This window comes from Cyphomyrmex costatus, unplaced genomic scaffold, assembly GCF_001594065.2.
Source record: "Cyphomyrmex costatus isolate MS0001 unplaced genomic scaffold, Ccosl1.0 scaffold205, whole genome shotgun sequence".
NCBI lineage: Eukaryota > Metazoa > Arthropoda > Insecta > Hymenoptera > Formicidae > Cyphomyrmex > Cyphomyrmex costatus.
The window spans coordinates 1,260,939-1,273,151 of NW_017276095.1; the positions used below are offsets into that span (position 1 = coordinate 1,260,939).

General features: G+C 35.8%; 2 protein-coding genes across 2 annotated transcripts; one reads left to right on the plus strand and one right to left on the minus strand.

Moving 5' to 3' along the window:
* The first annotated feature begins 339 nt into the window (after positions 1-339).
* Rac1 (ras-related protein Rac1) lies at positions 340-4,482 on the plus strand. The gene is made up of 3 exons (XM_018539178.1): positions 340-1,048; positions 1,507-1,894; positions 2,180-4,482. The coding sequence occupies exons 1-3, from the start codon at positions 1,014-1,016 to the stop codon at positions 2,333-2,335; spliced, it is 579 nt and encodes a 192-aa protein (XP_018394680.1). The 5' UTR covers positions 340-1,013; the 3' UTR covers positions 2,336-4,482.
* Positions 4,186-10,577, minus strand: Exo70 (exocyst complex component 7). The gene is made up of 7 exons (XM_018539174.1): positions 10,119-10,577; positions 9,465-9,712; positions 8,843-9,381; positions 7,217-7,765; positions 5,492-5,729; positions 5,131-5,391; positions 4,186-4,814 (listed from the first exon to the last, which is right to left on the minus strand). The coding sequence occupies exons 2-7, from the start codon at positions 9,691-9,693 to the stop codon at positions 4,543-4,545; spliced, it is 2,088 nt and encodes a 695-aa protein (XP_018394676.1). The 5' UTR covers positions 9,694-9,712; positions 10,119-10,577; the 3' UTR covers positions 4,186-4,542.
* Positions 10,578-12,213: the final 1,636 nt, after the last annotated feature.

Genomic DNA, 12,213 nt, shown 5'->3' on the forward strand with positions numbered 1-12,213 from the left:
GGCAAAAGCTTTGAACCAACTGACTAGCAAAAAATGTACCAGATCGAGCAAAAATTACTTTTTTGAAAAAAAAAAAACAGATAGCAATTGATGACGTAACGAAATGAAAGATAACGTATTTATTACCTTTCAAAGTGAACGCTAAAGTCACGTTATCTTTTCCTTCACAACTAATTAAGAAAAGGATAACGTGACTTTAGCGTTCACCGTATCTGGGATAAACGATATTGCAAAAACTTCCTATTTCTTTCGTTGTGGCTATACCCTTATATACACAAAAATACATCCCAGAGTTGGCGGTCTTTTAATAGTATCTTATCAGTGGCTCCTGTCACACCCATACCACAGAAAGCCCTCCTACACATGAGACGACCGCGTCGCCACCTATCGACGCACAAGTTGAGTTATAGTCATCTTAAATAGGCGCTCATTCGCTCATTGTTCCTCATTATTCATAGTATTCATAACGCTATACGTTCGTGTGGGTCGCGTATGAATCGCATATGGAGGAAAAATATCCTTTATCCTTGATCGGCTTCGTAAGTGCATGTGCGTCACGGGGCTCGAGTTGTTATTTTTTACTGTGAATGCTGTGTGATCATCACCGCGCTCCTCGTCAACTCTCGTGTGCCCTCGGGCCGAAAATCAAAAGCAAGTCATCCAGCCGACCAATCAGCCGCTGGAGTTGATCGCGCGCCTCCGATCACGTATCTCCGTCACGCTCTAACCTCACTCGTATCTCTACGTCCCTCACGCTTCCTCTTCTCTTTAACGCCCTGCCCCTCCATCCTTTCGACGCGCTCCTCTTTCTCCTCCTCCTCATCATCTTCCTCCTCTTCCTCCTCCGTCGCTGCCTTCTTCCTGTCGCGTACGTCCAGCGCTGTTTGTCTCTTCCTCTCCCGCCCTCTCTCTTTCTTTCTCTCTCTCTCCCTCCCTCCCTCCCTTCCTTCCGTTAGAATCGACTTAGTGCAAATTTACGTGTGTACTACGGACAACAGCATCGGACATCCAGGATGCAGGCCATCAAGTGCGTGGTCGTCGGCGACGGGTACGTAATACGCAGGGAGTCAGGCATTCGGGCTCAGGCGTGACGAGGACGCGACGGGGATGACGTTTACTCGCGGGATGCGGAGTCCACGACTCTCACACCTCTATCGACCTTCTTCCCGTTTTCCTGGAGCGCGAGCGTGATGACCTCGTCTCGCCAGCGATGCTCTCTACCACGCCCGTATGCGAGGCTCGACGTTGACGTTTTCGCGAGGACGTGACGTTCTTCTCTGTGCCAGAGTTGATGACTGATGACGAAAGACAACGCGCGACAGACCGATTTGTTAGCTCAGTCTAGAGGAAAAGATCCGTTCCGATTGTTGCGATTAAAAATTCTACGCAATGATTCATCTAGCAGGACATAATTTCCTGAGAAATAAACTCGTTTTTAAACTCGTATTTATATCAGTCAGCGGAGATAATAATATATATATTAATTGCTGTATTTCTGTTCTCTAGTGCGGTAGGTAAAACGTGCTTACTGATAAGCTACACCACTAATGCGTTTCCCGGAGAGTATATTCCAACGGTGTTCGACAACTATTCTGCGAATGTGATGGTCGACGGAAAGCCGATTAATCTCGGCCTATGGGACACAGCCGGACAAGAGGATTACGACAGATTACGGCCGTTGTCTTACCCACAAACCGATGTCTTTCTCATCTGCTTCTCGTTGGTAAACCCGGCAAGTTTTGAAAATGTGCGTGCCAAATGGTATCCGGAAGTACGTCATCACTGTCCTGCTACTCCAATTATTCTAGTTGGCACTAAGCTAGATCTGCGTGAAGACAAGGAGACCATCGAGCGTTTGAAAGACAAAAAACTAGCTCCCATTACTTATCCTCAGGTTTGTTTCGATTATTTTCATGATACAAAGTTTAAAGCAGTCAAAAAGTATACATTTGAGTTAAAATTATGTGTGTATATTATAGAGAAAATGTAGAGAAAAAGAAAGAAAGAAAGAATGAGAAATTATATTTTGGCTGTGTAGCAAGTACATTGCGAGTTAATATAAGTTATATAACATTGCACAAATAGTAGTTTCAATTGATATAGCCTGTAATTGTTATGAATATTTAGAGAATGTTTTTTAGAAACCGTATTATTTCAAAATGTATTTCATTCATGACAGGGTTTAGCAATGGCAAAGGAGATTGGTGCTGTTAAATATTTGGAATGCTCTGCTTTGACACAGAAAGGCTTGAAGACTGTGTTCGACGAAGCGATACGCGCTGTACTGTGCCCGGTTCTGCAAGTGAAGCCAAAGCGCAGATGTTTCCTTCTATAATATTAAATGTACCCCTCTTTGCACGTTGGTACTGGAACATGTTTGAAAGTGTCTTGTCTCATCTCCAGTGTACCAAGCACTAATCGAATTAATCGGGTGAATTATCGGGTGATTTACCCGATCCAAATTATCATTTGGAACCTCAGTTGTACCAGCCTACGTCAGCTTAGAGGCTGCAAACATCTATCAACATAAGCGCACAAATGTCAGTTCGGTATAAATTTCCAGCGAGCAAAACAAAAGAGGGTTCACAAAGGAGAATCGTGAATTTGAGATATAAATTCATTTTTGTGTGGCCTCCACCACATCTGAAATGAAAGAATAAATTAATTACTGAAGTTTTCTGCTATCTATATGAGCCACAAACTTCCAGTCTAGACAGTCTAATCACATTATAGGGCTATAAATGCGAATTGACTGGATGTTTAAGCAAAAGGAGTGTAAAAGAAGCCAAAATAACTGAACTAACTACTGTACAGTATACTAGAAGTACGTTATTAATATTACAATTAATAATTATATAATGAATGGGTAAAAGAAGAAAGCAAATATTACTATATGATTGTCCAAACATTGACTGTATACTGATCAGTTTAATCAAAGAGGAAAACCATTTTATGCTATTTGCCATTGTACATTTTAGATAGGACATAGTTAATGTATTTAAAATGGAGGAAAAAAAAAGAGAAAAAAACATGGTAGTTTTCCTTATTCTAAAAGATATTCAATATTCATCAAGATATAAATTCAGAGAGAAAGAGAAGAGAGAATATTTTTTAGAGATATGTGTGTAGAATACATGGCAAACCTCTTTGGAAGATATTCATATAGATGTTCATTATAAATGTGAATAACGGTAATGCCACGCATATATACATTTCTTCAAGTACTTAGAGCAACTATAAGTATTTTTTTTTTATTCAACGCAACATGTTATCGAAAGCTTTGACAGAGCCGCGTACAGTCTCTTTCGTATAGAGAATTTATTAATCTTTGAAAAACACTAATCTGTTACGTTCGTAAGGGTTTATTTGAGAAATTGTATATCTTAGACTTATTTGAGAAATTGTATATAAAAAAAATCTAATTGAAGGTGTTAGATGCGTAATCGAATGCCATTCATTGTTCACTGTGCACGTCCTATATTTAATTCTGTTCATGCGCAATAGTTAAATAACAATTTTGCTTCAAATTCGTAACAAATCCGAAATGAGATAATTAACCGATAGATATGCGAAAAATGAAAACACTAACTATATTTTCCGAGTGGAATCGGTAGCGCAGCGGCCGCATAATATGGCTTCCTTCTTCCACTAAATTGGATAACATTAAATGTTACATACCGTAATTTAAGAGAAAAAAAAAAATAGCTGACTGTACAAGAGTTTTAGATGTATGTGATATAAGTATAAATGTCAAATTTGCAAGTTCAACGGTTTCTCTGCTTCGCGTTGTTTCACTTGCGAGTGATGATTTCCTGGCGCGATGATGATAATCTGTGATTAGTGCGCACAATTCGTCAAATTCTTTCTCATAGGAATTACTGTGTGGTCATCATGTCGTGATCATCTGGTCGAAACTGAAAGGAGTGTAACACTGCATTTGAAGGAATAGAATACAATTACCGAAGCAGAGGATGCGCGAGTATTTCATGTATGCGAGAAAGCGAGATTGCTGTATGGAAGAAAGAACGAATACGAGAAGTATGAATGTGTAAGTATATAATGAGAGAAAATCTGCTATATGAGAAACATAACAATTGTGTACATAAATGCTGAACTTCAAATGTATTCTTCCTTATTATCACGTATAATGTATAATTTTAAACATTGTAAGTGGTAATATGAACCATATACATATATACATATATATATATAAATAAATATATATATATACATATATAAGTCGCTGATCGAATCTAAATCGTTACTTGTTTTTTATATATATATTATAAATATATATAAAACAAAACGCGGGGGGAGGGGGGAAGCTGGACCAAGACCTAACTAAACTCTCAATCGTCGCAGATCTATATTAATCTCAGTGCAATTTGTTAGAGGAAGAAATAAAGATTCGGTCCGCATCGGAAAAGAATCACTAAAAACTATTGTAACTAAATATGCTTTATTAAATGGGTGTTTATTAAATACTCTACTAATTTTTTTTGTCAAAAGAAACATTTTGCGATGCGATGCGCATATATGTTATTATGCAGCGGTGTCAAAAAACGTGTTGATCAGCGTCGATATCTGATCGGGCGTGTACTTGATGTATTTTGTCGGATTCTTCGAGAATGACGTGCCGCGATACTTGTTGTGGAACGCGGTGTACAGTGGTACAATCGCCTCGTGCAGTTCCTTTCTTAACTCTTCGCGCAAACATCTGTCAGGTACCGAGTAAGAACGCTGACACTTGGTCACTTCCTCGAGTTCTCGTGCGAAACCCAAGAACTTCTCCTTTAACGTTTTAGCAGCGAGATCTATATGAAGGAAAAACGCATGCGGACATTAATGCAATTAATAAGTCTAAAACCTTTGGAATGGATTCTAACTCTAAAGAGTGAAATCTTACTCATAAAACTTGACGATTAAACCACTCTTTCAATACAGGTTCAATTGTCATTTTTTGTTACTCTGTAGAATTAAGATTCCACTCCAGAAATTTTAGAGTGGAGATTCGCCAAGTGTTGAACACTTTTCGATTGTTTCAGAAAGTAGACACATATGTTTGTTTCTATTTATTTCTGTGACTCGAGAGAATTTTGTTTAAAACTTGATTGAAATGAAGGCACAAACCTGGTTCGTCTGTGAGATATGATCGGGCCTTACTGAATGTTGTGGTAACGTAATTGTTTTTGTCTTTAAGAAGCAGATCGTTATACGTTTGTTCTGCACTTGGCTCGGCCAGTAAGAGTAGTTCCATAAGAGAACTTCGACGAAGAGCGTTAACTACGTAATTATGATTATTCAACCGAAATAAAGCTCGTAAAGCAAGATCGGAGTACGACGCGTCGCTTTTACTCACTAGCGCCAGATTCAATTGAGCAAGAACTTTTTCTGTAAGAGGACAAAACAATTCTCATCGAATTAACGATATTTTCATTTCAGTTGGTTTACATTTAATCATGAAGAATAAACAGTATGAGCATAGACTTACTGATGTATACACCGAGGACCATTTTATGTACATTTTCCGGTTCTTTCGAATATAACGCAGACTGGTCTGTGAAAAGATTACGTCGAAGAACAGTACCAGCCATATCCGCATATTCGGCCAGTTGCTCCAGAAAAATCAAGACATTACTAGTTCCTTCCGCCACAGTACCGTCCTTTGGCAAACCCGCGCCAGATTCATTTCTCACACTTTCCGCGAACTCTTCCAAAGCTTTAGCTCCCTGCAAAATTCAATAGTTTTTTTCATTATGTTGGTTATACATGTTTTCTTAACAGAAACAGGAAGTTTGTATAGTTAAATGGAGGAATTTGTATTTCAAGTAAAGGAATAAATGGACTCCGTTTAAATGTCATAAGTTTTGTATTGTAAATTAATTTTTCTACTTCAATGATTTTGCTAAAGAGATCTTACTGAATACGAATCTGAAAATAATTTTGTTAGATGATTAAAATAATTGTGTTGAAAACTTATATTGGAATATTGGATTTTTTGCACATTGCTCATCATTTATTTAATTTCCAATGTAATCATTCTGATGTTTTAATAAAAAATATTTTAGATTTTTCCCAGCAAAATCGTTCTTTCCATGTAGTCCTTCATATATTCTAAATGTTATATATAATACATATATAAAATTATAAATATAATTATTAAATTTTTTCAATATTTCAAATACAGACTGAATAACATCTAAACGGAGAACTGTCCATTTAATCTCTTCTCTGAAATAAATTCGCAAGGAATCTTGCCCTTTTCGAACTCCCTGCATACAGTAATTAATTGCATACCGTTAGATAGAATGATAACCTACTGAATATCTGATCCATTGAAATAAAGTTGGTCAAATCAACGAATGAATTTTTCAAGATGACATATATAAAAGTCATTTTGTAAGTCCAATTTTAAATGATTTTTTGTTTACATAATATGAATCCTCTTAATTATTCTGTTAAAGAAACCATTATACTTGATTTAAAAATAATATATAATTGCATATTGTGCAATTTTTTTGGAAAGCTATGTTTTCTTTCATTATATGTTGCTATTATATGTCAATAGCATTTCTTAAAAGTGAATAATCTAATTTAACATATTGAAGTATAATCTCTTTTGATATAAACATATATTAAAATGTCATGCATAGAACGATGTTGGAAATTTCTCTTCTTATATACTCTCCGATTCATTTAATGAGCATATATCTATCACAACCTCTGTTTATATCAACCGGAAGATATTGACATGATAATAAGATACATTATCGATATATTTTCCAAAGAGTACTGATTAGAGAGAAATGGCATAATTTCAGATTCTTTATGATATTAATAAATAGGATAAAAGATCCAATTACTGACAGTGTCCCAAATACTAGCAATTTGATTTTAAATGTTTTTTTGTATACATAAATTATATTATAATTTTACTTATAAAAAAAAAGTAGACATTTTCAAAATTTAAGTAAAATTAAATACAATTACTTATCAGATTGTCAGTATTTGGGATACTGTCAGTAATTGGGTCTTTTACCCAATTAATTTGGAAACATTTTTATTATAAATATTAATTTAATATTTAAAGGTTATTTTATTTTATCTATTAATTTTATAAATTATAAGGTAATTACTAATTACCATACCTAAATATATTTAAAATAAAAATTCGGATTATACAGTCATTTAAATACAAGAAAAAGATGAAACATACGGTTGAGTGTAATGTATCGAGTACAGATGCGAACTTGGAACGGAGCGCGTAATCGCAACCTTCGACCGTCCTCTCAAAATCGGGTTTCAGTTCGCCGAGGTGCTTCAAAATCGGGAAGACCACGAGAACGGCGGAAAAGTCGCGTCTCGTGATACAACGTTTGGCTCGCGTGGCTATACTGTCTCCGTCATGCGCGACCAAGTCCATCGCGTCGCGTACGGTGGCCTCAAGCACTTGCGCGTGCAAGGAAGTCGACAGAATCTTGGCAACCAATGCACGCTCGGCTTGAATGAGTTTGTGTAAGCCAGCCGCTAACAAAAGATAATTCTCCATCTCTTGTTCATCAGGTGCCGCGTCCTCCATCGAGTACGGGATAAGCTGCGTCGGTTTCCTGGACACTGAATTCAGGGCCAGGTTCAGCCTAGTTGTTTGTGACGCTTTCAACAACATTCTGTTCGCCTTATCCAATGCGTGCTGCAGCCGTCGCGACGCTTTACGCCCCGCATTCTCTTGACCATCTAGAGAATGTCGATTGGCAAATTTTGCTCGCTGTAGATAATATATGTATTTTAGGATGGTTCTTATTTACTCTTGATAAAAATTTTTTTCGAATCTTTTGTGGCACCTCTTTAAATGGTTTCAATTGAGGAAAAAAAATTTGTGTAAAATTACAGTCCAATCGGATAAGAGGAGAACATGCTCTTTATATATGTAAATATCTTCTAAGTTATTGAATATATCAAAAATAGTTTCAAACAAAAATTGTAAATATGAATAAGGAGAATCTTATATATATATATATATATATACAGGGTGTCCCATTTTAAAACTTCCACGTGATTATTTCAGAAAGAAGGCGTTTATTGAAAAAATGAGGAATAGAAAGTAATTGTTAATAATCTTTTTAATTGACTAGAACACATCTTTAATATACTGAGAATCCATAAAAAAATTTATTTATTATGAAAAATATTACTTCGGCTGAAAATCGAATACGAATCTTTAGCATTCCGTGTAAGATGATTTTATAAGACTATAAGTTCTATAATAAAAATCTATATATACAAAATGTGTTAATTAGTAATTACCTTAATTTATAAAATTAATAGATAAAATAAAATATTGTTTTTAAACAAATTATCTGTTAATTACAATATTTTATATCAATGATTTCTATTATTTTTTTTACTTTTTTAAAATTATACTAAAAATTTACAAAATAATCCTTTAAGGTTAAAAAATATATATATTTTGTGTCTCCTTTATAAAAATATTCAAGTCAATAAAGATCACTAACAATTTTCCGAGCCATTTTTAATCTATTTCCTACTTCCTTGGATTTTTTCGAAAACTGTTTGTCATACAAAAAAATGAATAGAATATAAAAGATGCTCCTTATTCATATTTACAACTCTAGTTTAAAACTTTTTAAAATATATTTAATAACTTAGAAAATATTTAACCAAAATTATAGATTTTTTTCTTGAATTAAAAGCGTTTCGAGAGGTGCTGTAAAAAATATTTGGAAGTCAAAAATAAAAGCTACCCTAATGTATATAATAGATAATATCTAAAAAAAACATCACATATTTTTATGAAGACACACACATATATATAAATATTTACAGGCATAGGGCTTCCACCATGGGTGCTACCACCACTGGCGCTTCTCTGATGTTCTTTAAGCAATAACAGAGATCTCAAGACGATGCCGGAACGTACGGAAGCATACATCTTCGTATGTCTACGGTGACCCCTTTCCTCGAGCCATCCCGCAATCTTGAGCAAGTCACTCATAACACTCTCAGGCAACTGGCACAAGGATTGTGGCGCATCCTCGCCGTTAGTGTCCTCATCGGAGCCAATTAGATCCAGGAGCACAATAGGAAGGATTGGTCGACTTTGGCGATTAAGAATATCATGGAACTCAGCATAAAGAGATTCTAGGCCAATTGAGAAGAGACCTGTAATGTTTTGTAATTCGACAGAGCTAGGATTGTTTTTCTGGAAGTATCGCTGGGCATTGTACAGCCGATTCATAGCCTCGAGAAAGCCATCTAAACCACTAGGCCCGCTTGGCTCAGCACGTACCACAGCTTCTACTTCTTGGCATACACCATAATATCCAATAGCATGATCCAACATGCTTAAAGTCTTCTCTATATCTGTAACATAAGAACAAGAAAGAAATGTTGTAAAAATTGTTAAGATAGAATTTGAGAAGTAATAATAAAATTAATATTTTTACTATGTTGTTGTGCTTGCAGATTTTCAGTTTCATTGTAAACTGGAAGTATTGTACGGCGGAGCGTAGCTAAGCGGTCTTCTAAAGAAGAAAGTATTCCTACTACTCCACTCGTCAATCGTCGGCTGCGTTCCTCTGCCTCCTTCAGTGCTTCTAGAGCAGCAATCTCGGACTCCAGTTTACACTGTATTTCGAATCGCCTCTCAGAGGTGTTAGTGCATGTTGCATGCATATTTCTTTGTTGTTTAATTCTATTGAAGATGAAATTAACAGTTATCAAACAAAAATCCGTATTAAGAAACTATCCTGAAAAATCAAAATTTCTTGAGAATTGAAATAGATACAAATGGATTCATGTAGTTATTGCTGAGTCCAAATTTGGATACTGGATATGAATGACTGTGATTAATATTATCTTTAGAGTCTAATGTACGGTACAAAGTTATCCAGTTACCTGCAACATATCAAATGTGCAAAAAAGAGATGAGTTACATTTCTTCTAACTTCAAACTACTATTTTTTTTTAATTATAACCACTCACATTAGGCCTGTTCTGTAAGAGTGCCTTCCATTTAATCACACAAAAGATACAAATTGACATGAATCCCTTTTAAATCAAACACTTGGTATGTATACACATATGCACTTCTAAATTACCTTAATCTCAAGCTTAACAATGTATTTAGGGATTGCTGGAGGAACTTGATCGAGGTCGATAGTACAGACTTATCTTAATATCAAATTCGATAAGAGTGACATTTTTCAATCATTTCTCATATGAGGTGTTATATATCGTCCACGGAGTATTAAGGAGTAAAATCTCCATAGCCTGATCGCCTGAAAAGTGTCCCCGTTTCGATTGTCAATATGGCGTTCTGACGGACCCCACTTTCCGGTTTGTGACGTCAGCGTCTGCGTATTACTCGCCTTGCATCAAAAGTTGTAGAAAATGGGAAAACGCGTTTGTACAGTTCTTAATTGCCGAAATGGGCTGGAAAGTACCAAAAAACGAAACAAAGAATTGGGAATTAAGAATAAAAGTCTTTTTAAAGCACCTACGTAAGAAAATACTGATTACATTTTGTAAGGTTATGTGCAACATTTATGGTTATTCTTTTTTATTATCAGGACAAAAATTTGTTGGATCGGTGGACTGCAATTTTAGGTCAGTTGAAAAGGCCACTTACTGAATATTGTTTCGTTTGTGAGGAACATTTCAGCATCGATGATGTTTTTCATTCAAACGATATTTTACTAAATGATGGTACAGTACATCATACTAAAAAAATAGTATTGAAATTGAGACCAAATGCTATTCCGATAGTTGCCGAGAATTTGACCGGTGACGATTGTGATGATATAAATATAGAAGTACCGTCCTTGTTTGATAACGTTACTCCTCAAAGAAACGACAATTGTGAACAAGCTGTAGAATCATCCACCGCAGAAGATATCAACCAAACTCCTGAAAAATTAAATTTTGAAATGTTAATATCAACGTACTCGAACATATTGCTTCCAAGTTGTTCATGGGGTGCAATCAAAAGTGAAAATGAAAAATCTATCACATTTTTAACAGTTGACAAAAATGAAGTGTTACGACGTCTTAAAATTTATGATGATCTAAGTGTACAAGTGCTTCTGGACGATATTCCGATTAGAATAAAATGTGTACCGAGTTCTGTAGAGTTACAGAAAGATATTGTCAACATACTTCATCTTATTCAAAATATGGAAGTATGCAAGAATTTTAAAGATGCAAAAAGGTTATTGAAAGAATAATTAATCTAATTATATATAAACTTGTACATATAAACTTTTGTATCATAAATTAATTATTTAACGTGTAATAAATTAATTATTAAACATTATTAAATTAATTATTTAACATTGTGATACAAATTTGGGATTTGTTACTAATAGTTCATTTTTATTTACATAACTCGTACTATTCAGTTATATAACGTAATGTTAGAAAAAAAACACACATTTATACGCGTTATTACGCGTTTTATTATTTTCTACAATTTCTCGATCTTAAAATTGTCGTCTGCTACAAGGCGAGCAATGCGCAGACGCTGACGTCACAAACCGGAAAGTGGGGTCCGTCGAACGCCATATTGACAATCGAAACGGGGACACTTTTAGAAGCGGAGATTTTACTCCTTAATACTCCGTGATATCGGCGTGTCTCTCATGACACGATACATATATGCACTGACATAGTTCTAGTGCTGCCCTGACACGGTGCGAGTACAAAACTACACTGGATTGATTTGACGATTTGACCTGTTTTGATGCGGCATGCGCCTGGCTCCTGATTGGTCACCGCATGCGTTTGCCGCTGCTCACCGCATACGTGGGGTGCGATCCACTTCACGCTGCAAATGCTTTGAAGCATTCCTTGATTGGTCAATTTGTAAAATTCTTTCTTCTGGTTGGTCAACGAAGCATTTGCAGCGATTGCCTAGTTCACACTGGATGCGATGGGCGATGAACGACGAGCGATATCCAATAAAAGCTTTGCTTTAGCTCACACGACGATGTAAAGCAGAGTTCTTATTGGTTATCGTTCATCGCGCCTAGGCAATAGGTGCATCCAGAAGTACGACCGCTCACTAAGCGCTCAATGAGCTTTTTTATCTGATTGGCATATTTTATTAGATCTAAATATGTAAACCAAACAGGTATAAGAGTTCACTGAGCGCTCAATGAGCGGTCGTGCTTCTGGATGCACCCAATAGTCGCACAC